The sequence below is a fragment of the Amblyraja radiata genome, chromosome 1, assembly GCF_010909765.2.
Source record: "Amblyraja radiata isolate CabotCenter1 chromosome 1, sAmbRad1.1.pri, whole genome shotgun sequence".
Lineage (NCBI taxonomy): Eukaryota > Metazoa > Chordata > Chondrichthyes > Rajiformes > Rajidae > Amblyraja > Amblyraja radiata.
The window spans coordinates 158345620-158364751 of NC_045956.1; the positions used below are offsets into that span (position 1 = coordinate 158345620).

Consider the following 19132-nt stretch of genomic DNA (forward strand, 5'->3'; position numbering starts at 1 on the left):
GTTGTTCAAATTATGAAAACTTAAAATTACTGGCATTAGCAAGTAAGCGAAGTGAAATTGCCTTGGGCACCTGCACCTATTTGATATATTGTAATTACTTAATCCCAGTTGTTTAACATACTGAAGATCATAATCTAGGAGTAAATTCATGGGCAGTGTAAATTCTTCAGTCATTTATACTCAGAACATGTCTGTTTTGTTTCATGGCATTTTGCTGCAAAACTATTGCTGCTTTTGTCCTTTTTTTTTACAAAGGCAGAACATGATTGTTTTGTGAAACACCAGTTCATTTCCATTTGTTCCAAGATTGCAGCCTTTGGTAGCATTTAAATCTTTCTCTCTGACACTTTATACAGTAAAACCTCATTTTTACAGACCTCTTTCGCACGGATTTCAGCAGATGGACCTACCGACGATCACTACCAACCATGCTGCCCACACTGATGTGGCCCACACTGCCTCCCCAGCCATTTCTGGGCCCAGCTGCCGACCTTCACTGCTGTACACTTGGACTAATCCACAGACTAGGGACAATTTACAGAAGCCAATTAGCGTGAAAAAACCTGTACATCTTTGGAGTGTGGGAGGAAACTGGAGCTCCTGGTGAAAAGACCCATGCAGTCACTGGGAGAATGTATAAAATCCATGCAGACAGCACCCATAGTCAAGATCAAACCTGTGTCTCTGGCACTGTAACGCAGCAACACTACTGTGCCGCCCTGAACCACCAGAGGTTGAGGGGCATTAGGGGTAGACGGTCAGAAAGTTTTTCTCAGGATGGAAATATGATAGCTTGAAGGTGGGGGACAATGTTTAATGGAGGTGTGCAGGGCAAGAGTTGGAGAGGGTGGTGAGCAGGTGGAACTTGCTGCCGGGATGATGGTGGAGGCAGATAAAATAATCATAGTCTTACAGCGTGGAAACAGGACCTTCGGCCCAACTTGCCCACACGAGCCATCATGCCCCATCTACACTGGTCCCACCTACCTGCATTTGGCCCATATCCTAACCATGCACTTGTCTAAATGTTTCTTAAACATTGCAATAGATTTATCAGACTTGGATTGGCACATGGATGCGCAGCAAATGGTAGGATATAGATTATATGCAGGCAGGTAAGTGTTGGTATTGGCATCATGTTCGGTACAGATATTGTGGGCCGAAAGGCCTGTTCCATTACTGTATCTCTACTAAGATGTGTATCAGGTTGCTGCAATAATAATAGGATAGTATCAGTGGGGAATTTTAACTTTCCTATTACTGACTGGTTCACCCATGGTGAAAAGGGGCCAGATAGAGTGCCATTTATTACAAGTGAACAATAACGTTTTATTAATCAATATATAGACTAGACATAATACATTAAGGACTTTTTTTTCCCCAGGATGAAAATATAAAGAGACATAGCTATAAGGTCAGAGGAAAAATGTTTAAAGATGTATAGGGCCAGCTTTTTAGTGATGGGCATCGGGAAGTGGATAAGGTAGTGGCATTTACGAGGCCATTTAGGTAGGCAATGGCTATGCAGAGAATGAAGAGATATGGGTCATGTGCAGACAGAGAGTAGTTTAATTTGGTATGTTCAGCACAAACATTGTGGGCCAAAAGGCATGATTCTGTGATGTTTAGTTCAATGTTCTATAGAGAGAGAGGGAACAATGTGGGGCAAGTGACTGCCGTGTCAGTGGGAGAGCAATTTGGAACTGGTCATCATTAGTAGTTTTAATTATAAAATGTTGATGGAGAAAGATAGGAACTAGCAGAGGTCGATTGGGGAGAGATTAAAGAGAGTAATCTGCATCTGGAATGAGTTGCCAAGTGGATATCATTGTGACTTTTAAAAGATATTGGTCTCCTAATCTGAGGAAAGACATTCTTGCCATAGAGGGAGTACAGAGAAGGTTCACCAGACTGATTCCTGGGATGGCAGGACTTTCATATGAAGAAAGACTGGATAGACTCGGCTTGTACTCGCTAGAATTTAGAAGATTGTGGGGGGATCTTATAGAAACTTACAAAATTCTTAAGGGGTTGGACAGGCTAGATGCAGGAAGATTGTTCCCGATGTTGGGGAAGTCCAGAACAAGGGGTCACAGTTTAAGGATAAGGGGAAAGTCTTTTAGGACCGAGATGAGAAAAAAAATTTCACACAGAGAGTGGTGAATCTGTGGAATTCTCTGCCACAGAAGGTAGTTGAGGCCAGTTCATTGGCTATATTTAAGAGGGGGTTAGATGTGGCCCTTGTGGCTAAGGGGATCAGGGGGTATGGAGAGAAGGCAGGCACGGGATACTGAGTTGGATGATCAGCCATGATCATATTGAATTTTGGTGCAGGCTCGAAGGGCCGAATGGCCTACTCCTGCACCTATTTTCTATGTTTTCTATATTTGGACATACATGGATAGGATGGGATTAGATGGCAATGGGCCAAATGCAAGTAAATGGGATGAGCCTCTTGGTTGGCATAGTCATTTAAGGGCCTGTTTCACTCTTACTGTTTGCAAGTAAATGGTGGGAGGGCTTTTTAAAGTACGATTGCAAGAGTTCAAGTTCAGCACTTTCCCGTTGGAGTGGGCAAATTTAGGAATCACTGGATAATGAGAATTATTGAGACTCTAGCCAAGAAAAAGATTTAGGCAGTTGTTAATCAAACAACTCCCTCAAGTATAAGAAGTGGAGTATACTTGACTCGGAAATCAGGAAGTCAAAAAGAGGGCATGACTAGGATCTGGCAGGGAAGTTAAAGGAAAATCCCAAGCATAAAAAAGTGAATGCGCACAATCTTTTTCATAGACCAGGAGGCTCAAAACTACAGATGTTTTAAATGTGAAGGGAAAGATTTGAAAAGCCCCTGCGGGACAACTTTACAGAGGGTGGTGCTCATATGGAGCGAGCTGCCATGAAAGGCCATAGATATAAGTACAATAATATTGAAAAAACATTTGGTCAGGTATGTGTAAAAGAAAGGTTTACAAGGGTTTGGGACAAGTGTGGGCAAATTGTACAAGCTTAGGTGAGAATCTTGGTCAGTGTGCACAAGTTGAGCTGCAGGGCTTGTTTCTGACTGCATTGCCATGGTTTTCAAATACAACACAACTCGTCTTTTAAAGTTCAAAATAATTTCTGCGTATTTTGATCTGCCATCCCAAAGCTGGCTAGTGTCAGATCATTATTGGTTTTGTTGCAGAATTTTTTTTATATTAGAAAGATGAAAGTACTCTTGACAATAAATAAAACAAAATACTGGATTAATACTGGGTCAGGCAGCATCATTGGAGAACATGGACAGTGACATTTTGGGTCAGGATCCTACTGCAATAACTATCATATCTATATCAGTGGCAGTGTATCAACAATTGATTGTGAATATTGTAGTCTGGGCTGTAGTTCTGGACCATAGAAACTTTCCCATGTCAACTCCCAGGGACCTGATGGGATAAATGAAGGAAACTTTGCAGTAAGGAATGGGAGGGACCTGGATATCTTATACAGTGCATTCAGAAAGTATTCAGACCCCTTCACTTTTTCCACATTTTGTTATGTTACAGCCTTATTCTAAAATGGATTAAATTCATTTTTGTTATCATTAATCTACACATAATACCCCATAATAAAAAAGTGAAAACAGGTGTTTAGAAATTTAGAGCCGGTGATTCCAACCACGGCAGCCTCCTGAATGCAGAGATGTGTGAGTTTACTGAGTCCAATGTGTCGCTACAATTGTAGGTATGTTACAATACTTACCTTCAGCGGCGCTGCAATTCTGCCACTGGCCGTGTGCGCGATTTTGGCGCCTTTGAGGGGGGGGACCTGATGGGATAACTGATTAATTTTAAAATCAGTTTCTAAAGCCGTCAACGCCGACAACGGGAACGGATTTCACGTACGGGACAGGTAAAGGAAAGCCATTTATTTTATGTATAAAAGTGCTCCTTAAGATGCCTTTAATTCACATTTTACGTTGCGAAACGGTGATTTTTTCCCCATACAAACCAGCAGTATTTTTCCTGCCGATATGGGTCTAAATTCACCGCAACCGCAACGTTCCAATTGATCGGGTTCCAGAAAAGCACACTCGCAAGAAGATTTAAATGGCCATTCATTTACAGGTATTAAACATTAAATTCCTTCCATTTGGCCTATTGTGAATTCTTGTGTGAATGTTATTTGCACATTTAGGCTATTTAAAAATGTTAATCTATTCTTAAAGTGATAGATGTTTAGATCTAGTAATTGAATTTTGTAATTAGCTACAATTAGGTAACTAACTAATTATAAGCTTTAATTTCAAGTCATCTAAGTAAGATTGTTTCAGAATGCTTCAATCTATAATAACTGAAATTTTATTTCAGTTCTCTTAATTTTTAAGAAAGTTATTGGCTTTTGACTGTCCTTGATCACAGCTTTTGTGTTAAGTCAATGGAAAAGCAATAGGGAGGTTTCACGGCAGTCGGGTCACGACCCATGACCCGTACTGTTGCTATGCTACTCCAAATGGATTACACGCGATGTACTGCAGGTAGGCACTTACCGTTGTTTCCAGCGTAGCGGGCCCGTTAAAACCCGCCGAAAATGTCAATAAGCGTGTGAGACATTTATCCTACTTCAGAACTCCAAAAGTGAGGAGAAATTACGCTAGATAGAAGCGAGAGCTGAGGGGACAATAACAGACAGAGTGCTTAGCAAACATTGGCCGTTTACTCACTGCATTTCATTAGCTAAAGCATTATTTGTGTTTTTTCTTGATTTCTTTGGCATCTAAAAAGTTTCAGAAGTGATAAATCTGGCTGTAAATTTTTTAAATCGCCCATGGTTCTCAAGTGGGTTTTTACATACAAAATGAAAACGCATCTGAAGAAAAATTTACATCCAGATTGATCACTTCTGAGACTTTTTAGATACCAAAGGAATCAAGAAAAAACACAAATAATGCCTTACTGTTGATGAAATGCAGTGAGCAAACGCGATACTTCCCAATATTTTCAATTACGATATCTGCACGGCCAATGTTTACCAAGCACTTTAGCTGCTGTTGTCCCTTCAGCTCTGCTTCTCTTTACCTTCATTTCGCTTCACTTTTGGAATTCTAAGTCTCTCACACTTACCCCGACTTCCACAATTTTTTTCAACGTAAAAATTCAACATTTTGGCGGTTTTTAACAGGTAGGAAAGTACACGTTTCTTGCATTAATAACATATACCGGAAGTGACGGATGTCCTCCAGATGGATTGAGCGGCTCCGTGCATCAAGCCCTTTGAACCAGTGACCTTACGTGCAACAAGATGTTATAGGGAACAAGATGCTAATTTCCGAGTATGAAAATGGTCATAATGTTTTTAATACTGAAGATATGAAAGTGAATTAGGTGTCAAATTAAACTTCTTTTTACGCTTTATCTGATGGGATAAATTACAGACTTGATTTTTGAAATCTCAAAATGTTGTAACATTGCTAACAATTGAGTCTGGTTTAGGTTTTTAGTTCAGTCAATGCCCAAGGCAGACCAAACGTGTTAAACAGAGATTGGTCAGATACTGAGCTTCACACAGTGATAAATCATGTAAAATAATCACTGAATGTTATTTTAAATGAATGTACCTGCATGTTATACTGTTTAGTTTGGAGATACAGCGCAGATAGTCCACTGAGTTCGCACCAAAGACCTTTGGTTCGCACCGACCAGCGATTTTATTGTTTTCCTATTTGCCAATTAATTTGGCCCGATTATTTGGTGGCCAATCAGCCGTTGTCTCCAAGGGCATTGTGTCCAATCACATAATGCAGTTTAATGGTAATTAGCTGCTACGGTGAAGGTTGGAAGCAGCGGAGGTACTGACAGTCAGATGGGAGCAGGAAACATTCACACAGTGTATAATCTATAGCGCCCTAGTGTACAATTTCATAATATATACTAAATAACAGGGCTGACACACCTTGGCTGGGAATCTGGGGTTCACCAAAATTGTTCCCAATTGGGCCCCGCACCCCCTAAGGTCGGCCCTGCAGGTGTCATTCAGGTTATGGCTGATTGAAATTCATGAAATTCATGCTTCTATGTTGTATTTCTAAAACTGGTCGCTTACTTGGAAAAGCCCTTTGTAAATGTTGATAATTGTTTCGCTATTTCTTTCAGTGTGCATGCTCTGAATGCTGCTGAACCAACTGCTGGTTTGCATTGCTGTTCACCAGCACCACTTGCTGGAGCAAGATGCTACTGCATTTCAGTGAGTCATCATAAGCTTGGTCGTATTGCTGCGATGCACCCTTGGCATTATTAGAAGCCAATAGACAATAGGTGGAGTAGGCCATTCGGCCCTTCGAACCAGCACCACCATTCACTGTGATCATGGCTGATCATCACAATCAGTACCCTGTTCCTGTCTTCTCCCCATATCCCTTGGCTCCGCTATCTTTAAGAGCTCTATCTAACTCTTGAAAGCATCCAGAGAATTGGCCTCCACTGTCTTCTGAGGCATAGAATTCCACAGATTCACAACTCTCTGGGTGAAAAAGTTTTTCCTCATCTCCGTTCTTGACTCCCCCAACATTGGGGCCATGATTTCAATGCTGAGGCAGGTACGTACGTGCCTGAAGGCCATTTCATAAAAATCTCTAGACAGGTGAGCAGCATAGCCAAAACAATGGAAGGGAAACAGTAATGACCTCTTCATGGAGAGAACTACACGGTGAGAGTAGATGTTGCCAGTGCCTTGTACTGGACCCCAATCGCTGTTCTGATCTGGTGCAACAGGAAAGTTCAAGATACAAGATACATTTATTTGGGTTGGGTGTTACACTGTTCTGGATACAATCCAGTGTACTGCATGCAGTGTTCACACTATGGCCTTCTCTACAGGGGTGGTAGCAATCACAGAGCACCTGTACTCAGGCTGCAAGAGTGGCCTTCAATGTCTGGTTATCTGTCATGTTTCTTTACTCTCTAATTTTCTTCTTCAGCAACTCATTTTCTTTTTCAGAAGCTACCTATCAGCCAGGGTGATATTAGAGGGGAATTTCTTCAATATGCCAACATGGCCTTGAGAGACAATGGACTACCTCTATAACAGTCAACAGATGTGGACTTAACCAGATGCGCAAAGGTATTTTTTCCCCACTTCTAATATGGTGAGACATCTCCAAGACAGAATAAAATGAAATAAGCAGCCTTTTGTGGGGAGTTAATGAGCTTCTATTTGATAATCTATTCCAAAAAATGGGATGGAAAATTGAGGAAACTAATGCAAGTTTCTGATGCACCACATAAAGTCAATTCTGAAAAACAAATGTCAGCCATTTTGGGGAAAAAATCATCTTATTTGATTCACGGGACTGCCTGACTTGTGACTGCTAAAAATAGAGGAAACTGGTAAGGTGCCCAATATTTTTGAAGGGAGTATGCTGAAGTTAAATGGAGAAGTGCCGGTCATTTTTTTTTTAACAGAGGGTTATGAGTGCCTGGAATGCTGCTGAGGTTGGCGGATGAGGGATAGATGATAGAAACATAGAAAATAGGTGCAGGAGGGCATTCGGCCCTTCGAGCCAGCACCGCCATTCATTGTGATCATGGCTGATCGTCCCCTATCAATAACCCGTGCCTGCCTTCTTCCCATATCCCTTGACTCCACTAGCCCCTAGAGCAATATCTAACTCTCTCTTAAATCCATCCAGTGACCTGGCCTCCACTGCCCTCTGTGGCAGGGAATTCCATAAATTCACAACTCTGTGGGTGAAAAAGTTTTTTCTCACCTCAGTCTTAAATGACCTCCCCTTTATTCTAAGACTGTGGCCCCTGGTTTTGGATTCGCACAACATTGGGAAAATTTTTCCTGCATCTAGCTTGTCCAGTCCTTTTATAATTTTATGTTTCTATAAGATAGCCCCTCATCCTTCTAAGCTCCAGTGGATACAACCCTAGTCTGTTCAATCTTTCCTCATATGACAGTCCCGCCATCCCAGGGATCAATCTCGTGAACCTACACTACACTGCTTCAATCACAAGGATGTCCTTCCTCAAATTAGGAGACCAAAACTGTACACAATACTCCAGATGTGGTCTCACCAGAGCCCTATACAACTGCAGAAGAACCTCTTTACTCCTATACTGAAATCCTCTTGCTATGAAGGCCAACATTCCATTAGCTTTCTTCACTGCCTGCTGTACCTGTAAGCCAACTTTCAGTGACCGGTGTACAAGGATGCCCAGGTCTCGCTGCACCTCCCCCTTACCTAACCTGTATGATAGGGGTATTTAAGAGACTTTCCGATAGGCATATAGATGTGCAAGGAATGGAGGGATATAGATTGTGTGCAGGTAGATCAGAGATAGTCTTGGCATCATGTTTGGCACAATGTGAACCAAAGGCACTGTTCTTGTGCGGTACTGTTCTAGGTTCTAAAAATAAGAGAGCGATCCAAATAAATTGTTATTCTAGCTTATTATCCATCTGTGGTAAAGAGGGTCTTACCAGACATCTCTACCCTCATAGAACTCAGATGGAACAAGTCTGATAAAATGATTTTCATGGCTGTTGTAAATATCTTTAAATGCATTATCCTTCACACGTGTGCATTCAATTAAAAATGTACTTATCTGTCCATTGATATCTTCCTGCAGACTTCAGCTGTCCTCCTCATTGTTAATCCAATTTTTGTACCAGTGTTAAGATACCAGTGTATAAAATCATGAGAGGAATAGATCGGGTAGATGTACAGAGTCTCTTGCCCAGAGTAGGTGAATCGAGGACCAGAGGGCATAGGTTTAGGGTGAAGGGGAAATGATTTAATAGGAATCTGAGGGGTAACATTTTCCACACAAAGGGTGATGGGTAAATGGAACAAGCTGCCAGAGGAGTTAGTTGACGCAGGGACTATCCCACCATTTAAGAAACAGTTAGAAAGTTACATGGATTGGACAGGTTTGGAGGGACATGGACCAAATGCAGGCAGGTGGAACTAGTGTAGCGGGGACGCGTTGGGCCGAAGGACCTATTTCCATGTTGTATCAATCAAACCTTGTATGACAATCAGCTGGATTTCCATTTAAGACTGGAAAATGCAGATGCACCTTATCTCTGCTCCATATCCCTTTTAGTGGACTAAAGGCATTTTATTTCAAATAGCAGTTGGGAATTCAAGAAATGAATTGAACCAGGATCCAATGTTGATCGGAAAGTAAAGAAATGACAGGCAAACAGAACTTGCGTTCAAATTACACAGGCAGCACAGTAATAATTTAAGGTCAACCAAAAAAGGGTAGAACAAGGGTGGTCTGCTTAAGGAAGAGATTTCAATACACAACTAAAACTAGATTTCATTGTAAGATACTTATTCAAATAATGCTACTGTGTAACTGGAACACTAACAGATGCAGATTAAAAGTAAATGCAGTCACACTACATTAAAATGTAAAGTATGTGAAAAAAAATCATTAAACTTAGTACTTAAACGCTGTGGTATCAGGAACAACATGAAAACTTGATTCATTAACTTAGCCAATACAAATTAAGCATAGCAAGAGACAGGGTGCAGCTGCAAAGTATTTATTGCAGTCCACACCTACAGAACATAATTGAATCAATCTACATTATTTGGAGATGTACAGTTTTTCATAGATATCTGAAATTAGATACTCTTAAGAGGCTGTAAAAGTGAAAGAAATATTATACTTTGCAAACACTTTATTTATACTAGTTGCTTAAAAGAAAACGCATACATTATTTGCTCCAACCAAAACATCCAATGACATTTTGTTAGAATTGCCACCCGATCACCAAACAGTGACTCAAAGTAGCGCACATCAGAATGCCTGACTTGCAATAATAAAACCATGTTAAAGATCTGGTATTGAAGTCACAAGGGTAAATTCTTAAATTTGGATAACATTTAATTAATATGGACAGGTATGATTTGCACTATGAATTTTTTCCAGGTTTCTCCCCCACTCATATCTCAATTGAGCTCAGTCAATTCGGGTATGGCCTTGATTAGTCTATTGTTATAGTCCATTAAATGCCAAATTTGTTCCTTGTTTAGATTTAGAAGATGTAGTCCCTTCCAGGGTCTCTTGTGGAAAGGATGTTTGTTTTCCATCCGTTCACTTGTTAGCAGACAATAATAAGAACCTAAACTGAACGAGCACAAAAATTGACTTGCGCTCGGACTTGGATCTGGACCGTGTTTTTAATTCCATTTTTTAAAGTTGGGTGTTGGACATCTTCAAACTGAAACGTATTCCTAAAATTAAATACAGACTTATAGAATGAAAATTGGTATTCTGAATACATCTACATTAAGATTTTGCAATCCCCATCTCTCCCCCCCCACCTCCAAATTCAAATAATTAAAATCCATGTGTGAGACAGGCACTCAGTCATCTTGGTGGAGCTCATTATCATTATTTCATTCTATCCCGTGTAATATCACTGCACGATCTCTTGCACATTAGTTTTAATAAATACCATTATGCAATGCGACTAATGTAAGAAAAAGGGCTGCCTTTACTATTTTTAGATATTTCAGACCTTTATCATTTTTATTTTTTTTGAAGTAACCTAATAATACTTGGTTTCTAGTAGTCTCTAGATACAAATTGTGCCTAAGCATAGTATAAAGAATTTGCAAAATGTGCACACATACACATCTAAAAAGGGAGGATAAAAGGTTGCCAGCAATTCCTCCTTATCCTTTGGTAAAGTTTTAAAAACTTTACAATAGCAAATCACTTGCAATTTAAATAATAGCTCGTAATCAGAAAGCACATCATTGCAGAATCAACATTTTAAAGAGAGGTGTGCAAAAAAGAAAAGCTTGTACTGGTGTTAGCACCCATTACATTCCTAGATGGTCACACATTCAACATTATAGACAAGCAATTCAAATCTATGTGGTTTTGATATAAACAGATCTAAATTCATAGTTTCCTATCTTCACTTTTAATTCCTGTAAAAATTACAAATGGTTCATAAGAGGCACACTTCATTTTACATTTGGTTTCGCCTGAATTGGTGGTATTAATAGCAGATGCAATCAAGAGCACCAAATAAAATAATTTAGATTTCAATAATGCAAAATATTCATAGACACACTATTTTGGGAATTTCTTTCTTTGCACCAATTTGGATATCAGTAAAGGATGATCCTCGACACTTCAAACTGGTATATAATAACCCAAACTGGGAAAAAATCTATCAACATAATCACAGTTCAAATTTAGGTTGCATCGATGAGAATGTTTGCATTCTATAACACTGCTGGTGATAATGGGAGATGCAATATCATTTATGAGGAACTATTTTCAGGCCAATTACATCAAGGATTAACACTATTGAACTGTCTAAAAATTGAAGTTCAAATCCATTTATACAGTGAGATGTTAAAAACAATATAAAATTTAATTCTGTTGCCAATCTTAACAATATTCACCATCATCAAATGCTGAAAATAAGCATATCTTACAGGGAACACCACTGAACAAACAAAGTTTGTCCTTTCTTGCTCACTCCTGTTACTGGTTAAAACACAAAAGCTTAGTTGGTGGGGATAAAGAAAATAATAGACAACAGATATGCTGCTGAATAGCACATGGGGAAAAAAGTTCTGCCTTTTTAGTGTTACTATAAGATCGAGACTCTTACAAGTCTTATTTTCTCCCTTCGATCAGAAGTATTTCTTGAACCTCTTTTCTGATCATACGCTGTGCACATTCTGAAAACGTTGGCCAAACCAAGTTTATAAACAATGGCCACATGAAAATAAAAAAAAATAAAAATAAAAATGGAAGCAAACATATTAATGGTGAAGAACAAACTGTACAATATAAACAGCTCTCTGCACAGGAGATCTTTCAATGGTGCAGTTTATTTTTAAAAAATGAATAAAGTGCCAATAACAGGCAAATAAAGCCTGGATCTGTAAAGAGTAGCTAGAGATTGATCAACCTGCTAGAATGCATGTATGTTGTTGCTATAGAACTTTGCCAACCAACCACCTTTTAAAAAAAAAGTTTTTGGCTGCTCTGGAAATTTCTAAAATATAAATCAGAAACCATTCCTTTCCCCTAAATTAAAATACATCCCCTCCTTTGTGCTGCATCTTGTATAGGCAGCGAAAACAGTGGAATTTGAAAAATAAATCCATCTGCATTCCTATATTTTGTCCAACCCAACTCAGTCACCACCAACCAGATACTTTCCATCCTTACCACAGAAGCTCAATTAGAACTCAGAGGAAGTATTTAACTTAAACTGAATGGATTGTTGCTAAACCAAATTAAGCAATTTTCACAGAATTTAAATGTAGGAAATTATTCCTGAAAATGAAAATACAGTCTGTAACTAATAATGCAGGCTGTGAATCATACTGCTGCATTCAAAATATAAAAAAAACAAAGACATTAGCTGGAATACTGGGTTTCTTGTCAGAGAACATGAACAGTAGTTTTGTTTGGGGTTTTTTTTTGCGTACTTTTTTTGTTCTAAAATATGTTGAACAATGGTAAAAACCATTAGTTTTTAAGCAAGGCAGAACTCTAGTCTTTTTCCCCACCCCACTCAAGCAAGACAGTGAGTGCCATGGAGCAACTCAGTCTAGAGGTTGTGGTTCTGCAATTGGCATGGTGTGAAGCACTTCATCCAGCAGCTGAAGGGCACGGTGTAGGTGGATTTCAATCCAGCAAGGCGTTTCCTTAATGCTTTGTCTTGGGTAATCGGGTCCCCAGCCTTTAACAAAGCTCATCCTGAGAATGCACAGACGGCGCAGATCATCCACACCAATTCCAGCTGCAGCAGATAAACCTGAAAATAAAACTTATATTAATGCAAAAGGCATGCGTTACAAATGTAGATATGTCTTTAATTAACTGGGTGCAAATGATAGTTAGAAAAGCAAAGGACTGGAAACCTAAAATAGTTCAGCCAAATGACAATGTCTTGGCGTTTGCAGCTGTCGGAGCCCATCTGGCACACTGACCAGTTTTACACGAATACTGATCAACAATGGCGTGTGTACTTGTTTTGATATTACTGTTTTATTTTAATATTCTGGCAAGTCTGAGTACACAAACCTATACGAGGCTTTCAATACTGAATATGGGACAGCCAATCGAGCAGAAATACAGATCAGATGGATGATTAGTTCCAATTCATCTGGCTATTACAATTAGCAATTAAACCATCTAAACATAAAACATTCGATAGGAACCATATCACTTTCTGAAAAGTGTGGGGCAAGTTTTTTAAAACAGAGGAGTGGGCGTCTGGAACGTGCTGCTAAGGGAGGTAGTGGAGGCAAATATGATAGTTGCATTTAAGAGTCTTTTAGATGGGAACATGGGTATGCAGGGAATGGAGGGTTATGGATCACATGCATGCAGATGAAATGAACATACTTTGCCATGTTTGGCATGAATTGTGTGGGCCAAAGGGACAGTAGGCACTGTTCTACGTTTTATGATTTGTGAGGTTATGAAGAGAGGGAGGTGAGCACAGACTGAAAAAATCTTTTGTGCTGTAAAATTATGCGATTCCATTCATGAGAGTTTTTGACAATCTTGCATGTTTAAATAAAAATGTCCTGGTCTACAAATCCAGTTTTGAAATTTGAAATGTTGGGATTGGAAATGTAAACTGCCCTGTATGATAAATAACAAAGAAGATTTGGTGTCAGCTTTGAGAGGTCTATATGAAAGGAATAGATGATCCATAATGAGATGGACCAGTGCCCACTGATGACTCTTGTCACTGTTAATTACCATTTCCTGTTTTTCTGGAGAAGATTTGGTGTTCAAGACTAGATGGTCATCTTTTGGAAATATGCATTTATTTTTTTCTTTCCCCATAGTATTTTGGAAAATCAGAATGGGGAAGGAGGCTTTGGTGGTGCTGACCGTGTTTTATTTTTGCACGTTGCTGATTTGTTTGTTCACACAGAACAGTACAGCATAGGAGTAGGCCAGAGTCTGTGCCAAGCATGATGCCAAATTAAACTCATCGCCTCTGCTTGCAAATGATCCATAGCCATACATTCCCTGCATATCCATGTGCCTTTCTACAAGTCTCTTAAACACCACTATAGTGTTTGTTTCCAACGCCATTCCTGGCAGTACGGACCAGGCACTCACCATTCTCTGTAAAAAATCTTGCCCAGCACATCTCCTTTAAACTTTACCCTGTCCTTAAATATATGCCTTCTAGTCTTTGACATTTACAATCTGGGATAAAGCTTCTCTCTGTCTACCTTATGTTTGCCTCCCATAATTGTATATACTTCTCTCAGGTCTTCCATTAACCGGCTGTGCTCCAGAGAAAACAATCCAGGTTTGTACCATCTAGTTCCAGATTTCCCTATCCTGATACTCTGGAAAAAAGATTGACTATCTATCCCATCCATGTCCCCAATTTTATAAACTCCCGCAATGATGAATGATAAAACTTGGTATATCAAAGTGGCTCCGATGGGAACCTCTATGTATGTGGCTATATATTCAGGGAAAATACAAAAACACAAGTGGCAAGGTAACTTACTAATAGCTGGGGCAATTCCTCCCACTGAACCTGGTCCAGGAATGTTTCCAGCAACAGCTGCTGCTTGGGCAGCTGCTGCAGCCTGAGCAGTAGCAGCCTGTTGTTGCATCTGACGGTGACACTGTCGCAAATCAAACACCTGAAACGCAAACAGAATGGATTGTAAAATGACTGGAGTAAATACTTCAAAACTTCAAAATACATTGAGAACGAATTCCATTGGCCTATGTGAGGAAGATTTTCTCCACAAACAAACAAAATAATCAAAACCCGTAACCAAACTTCAAGACCTGTGCTCAAATTATGCTGGTTACAGTGGAGAGATAAACAGCTAATGCTAAAGAAGTGACTCAGAATAACAAGTACTTAGGTTTCATCTCTGAGCAAACTAAGTTTATTTAGAATAGAGCTCACCAAATGGGCAACTTAAAGGCTCAATCCAATTCACTGGTGTTCCACTATGATACCGTATATGGGGAGGACACTTCAATGTCCATTCAAAAAATGGCATGTTATCATCATAATCACTGGCCATCACTAGGTACTCAGTACTACTGCTATTTTTATTTTGTTTAAATGCTTTCTACTTTGAATGCAGTTCCGAGGCTTGGGACAAACAGATTCCTTTAATCCAGGAAGAGCACCAGGTAAGATACTGCATCATATCCATGCCATAAGTCACTTATTTTGTCAATGTTTGAGCAAAGACGACAAGGATGGTTTGACTCGAATAGGTGCAGCAAAAATCAAACTGACTATCTGTGTCAGCAATAGCTTCCATTATTTTAGGAATAATTGAGAATTGACTGATGGGCAGTAACTAACAGGATCAGATTTGCTTGCATTCTCTGTGGAAGGGCATGCTTAAACACTTCTCCACTTTGTTGTGGAGCTATATTGAAACACATTGGCTGGAGGCCAGCTTTGCTCGAGTACAAACCTTCAGCACTACATCCAGGATGTTATTGGGGTCTTTACTACAACTAACACACTGATCATATTTTCAAGTTCAGTGGAGCAAATCATATTGGATTCCACAATCGTGGGAAACTCAGAATTAGGCCAACAATGATTATCTTCTCTGTGTTTCTGATTTAAAAAAATATGGTGGGAAATGCTGCACGCAATCTTTTGCACTTAGGAGTTCAGCTGCTCCAATTTCTTTAAGAACGGTGAGTTTTGATGAAAAGTTATAAAGCTGAAATGTTAATTATGTTTGCTCTCTGCAAATCCTGTCTTATGGTTCAGTTGACTGAAAACAGCTGGAAAGAAACTGTCCTTGAATCTGGAGAAGTGCGTTTTCACATTTCTGTACCTCTTGATGGGAGAGGGAAAAGAGGGAGCGGGGAAAGAGGCTGAGACTCATCCTTGACTATCCTGGTGGCCTTGCCGAGGCAGTGTGAAGTATAAATGGAGTCAATGGAAGGGAGGTTGGATTATGTGATGGGCTGTGTCCACAATTCTTATAGAAACTTACAAAATTCTTAAGGGGTTGGACAGGCTAGATGCAGGAAGATTGTTCCCAATGTTGGGGAAGTCCAGGACAAGGGGGCACAGCTTAAGGATAGAGGGGAAATCCTTTAGGACCGAGATGAGAAAAACATTTTTCACACAGAGAGTGGTGAATCTCTGGAACACTCTGCCACAGAAGGTAGTTGAGGCCAGTTCATTGGCTATATTTAAGAGGGAGTTAGATGTGGTCCTTGTGGCTAAAGGGTTCAGGGGGTATGGAGAGAAGGCAGGTACAGGATACTGAGTTGGATGATCAGCCATGATCATATTGAATGGCGGTGCAGGCTCGAAGGGCTGAATGGCCTACTCCTGCACCTATTTTCTATGTTTCTATGTTTCTCTCCAATTAAGCAATTATGCATAAATCATGCTGACTCGAGTATGGTTACACTCTGACAGAACACAATTCTCTCACTGTTGAGAGCCCAGAAGCGCTGTGGAAGACGTCTGAATTGTTGACCAGTCATCAATACCATTTAGTACAAATACCCTAGGCATCTTCCTTGCACTGATCTGTCTTGCCAATGCTTTCATGAACAGACTCAGCTGGAATAGCTAGATTAATGAAGCCGAGCACGTATGTTTTCCCCTCATCCAATTGAGCAGAGTTTAAACTAATTTGGCAGGGGAGTGGGAGGCATAGCAACAGAGCAGCAGGTGAGTAAAAACTGCAACAAAAACAAAGTCCGGTGGGCAGAGTAGACAGAGGTAAGTTAAGGAGTTTGGAAGGGCTGACACACTCAACTGCGATTACTTTAATGCAAGGAGCCTCACAGATCAAATCAGATGAGATTAGAGCATGGATGGAGAGCAGGAAATCAACAGAAATCAACTGGTTGTTGTTGGATGGGGGAAAGAGAGATCTTTTAAAGAAGAAAACTCCATAATTTCCTTGTTCAAAACAAAACAGCTATCAATGAAATAAAATAAAATACTCAGCAATTAGACAGGTTATGTGGTGAAAGAAAGGGTTAATGTTTCAGGTCAATATTCTTTCAAAGGGAAAGTTGTTGTGGGTGCGTTAAATATTTTCTGTTTATATTTCAGATATCCAGCATTTTTTTGCTTTTAGATGGCTAAAGACAAACCCCCCATGAAGTATTCTGATATACTATCTAATTCCCACGACGACAAAGGATCTCTAAACTAACGTATTTGTTGTACATTATGTGCTTACTGGCAATGCTTGCATCTAAAAGAATGATAAATGAGCATTTGACAAACAGAAAGTGTAGTTCTGAAATTTGTTAGTTTCTCTCAGATTCTCAACTAAAATTCTTGCCTCATGTCAAACAGGAGAAATGGTGCTTAAATGCCCCAAATTCAAAGATATGCCATATGGAAATTGTTCAATGATTTAAGAAGTGAAAATGGGCATGAAAGAAGGGATTACGCCTCAGAAATGGGCAAATCTTAGAGGAGAAATAATGACAAGAAAAGGACAGTGAGATTTTCTTTTTTCTTTTTAAAAGACTGCACTGATCATTTTATGAACGATGCATTTTGTTGCAGATATTATGAAACAAAGATATTTTAAAATATATTCACCATATACAAAATCAAAAGAGCAGTAAATCCAATTTAACAAACCTTAATGTATGCACTAGGGTAAATCTTATGAACAGCATCTCCAGGTGCACGCCCAGCTTCTCGATCCAAATAGTAACTCTGCACAAAAACCGCATGATCACTCAAACATCGTACCCAAACGTCTCCTTCCCCTTTGCATTCTAATTGCACGCCTTTTCCAATGTGTAACCTAGTAAAAAATAAATAAAGGTGTTTTAGGTATCAGATGATAAAAGGAAATAAGAGATGAATAAAGCGCATACCCTCGTACTAAATAACCTGCAAATATTTTAAATCTGTGTAATATCATGCTTTTGTAATAAAGAAGACTGCCTTTCATAGTTGTTTCAGTTCAGCCAGGCATAAATAAGATAAGACAGAATCCAGCAGATGCAGTTAATTTCAAAAATCATTATATCAGAAATATGTAGCTGTTCAAGTTGCCTGTATTTGTAAATGCGCAGGAGTTGTGCTACTAATCATGGAAACTGTCACTGCGACACTCAGAGAGGACATACCGGAGGGTTAGTCTGCTGAGGCAACACGTGAAATAGACATAGACAATAGGTGCAGGAATTGGCCATTCGGCCCTTTGAGCCAACACTGCCATTCACTGTGATCATGGATGATCATCCACAATCAGTACCCCGTTCCTGCCTTCTCCCCATATTCCCACGAGGCAGAGAATTCCACAGACTTGCAACTGTGTGAAAAAGTGTTTCCTCATCTCTGTTCTAAATGGCTTACCCCTTATTCTTAAATTAGCCCCTGGTTCTGGACTCCCCCAACATCGGGAACATGTTCCCTGCCTCTAGTGTGTCCAATCCCTTAATAATCTTATATGTTTCAATAAGATTCCCTCTCATCCTTTTAAACTCCAGAGTATACAAGCCCAGCCGCTCCATTCTCTCAGCATATGACAGTCACGCCATCCCGAGAATTAACCTTGTAAACCTACGCTGCATTCCCTCAATAGCAAGAATGTCCTTCCTCAAATTAGGGGACCAAAACTGCACACAATACTCCAGGTGTGGTCTCACTAGGGCCCTGTACAACTGCAGAAGGACCTCTTTGCTCATATACTCCTCTTTAAGAGCTCTATCTTTAAGAGCTTTATCTAACTCTCTCTTGAAAGCATCCAGAGAATTGGCCTCCACTACCTTCTGTGGCGTAGAATTCCACATGTTCACAACTCTCTGGGTGAAAATGTTTTTCCTCATCTCCATTCTAAATGGCCTACCCCTTAGTCTTAAACTGTGGCCCCTGGTTCTGGACTCCCCCAACATCGGGAACATGTTTCCTGCCTCTAGCATGTCCAATCCCTTAATAATCTTATCTGATTCAATAAAATCCCCTCTTATCCTTCTAAATTCCAGAGTATACAAGCCCATTCTATCAACATATGACAGTCCTGCCATCCCGGGAATTAACCTTGCGAAACTATGCTGCACTCGCTGAATAGCAAGAATGTCCTTCCTCACATTTGGAGACCAAAACTGCACACAATACTCCAGGTGTGGTCTCACTATGG

The 19132-nt window shown here is 39.8% G+C and overlaps 1 protein-coding gene across 2 annotated transcripts in view; it reads right to left on the minus strand.

The window, feature by feature from the left end:
• Window positions 1–9524: 9524 nt before the first annotated feature.
• smad4 (SMAD family member 4) overlaps window positions 9525–19132 on the minus strand; it is an 87405-nt gene continuing 77797 nt past the window's right edge. For both annotated transcript variants that reach the window (XM_033033488.1, XM_033033496.1), the window contains 3 exons: window positions 17623–17791; window positions 14521–14659; window positions 9525–12792 (listed from right to left, as the gene is read on the minus strand). In XM_033033488.1, the coding sequence (XP_032889379.1) occupies window positions 12581–12792; window positions 14521–14659; window positions 17623–17791 (520 nt within the window). In that variant the 3' untranslated portion in view covers window positions 9525–12580. The remainder of the gene's footprint in view (window positions 12793–14520; window positions 14660–17622; window positions 17792–19132) is intronic.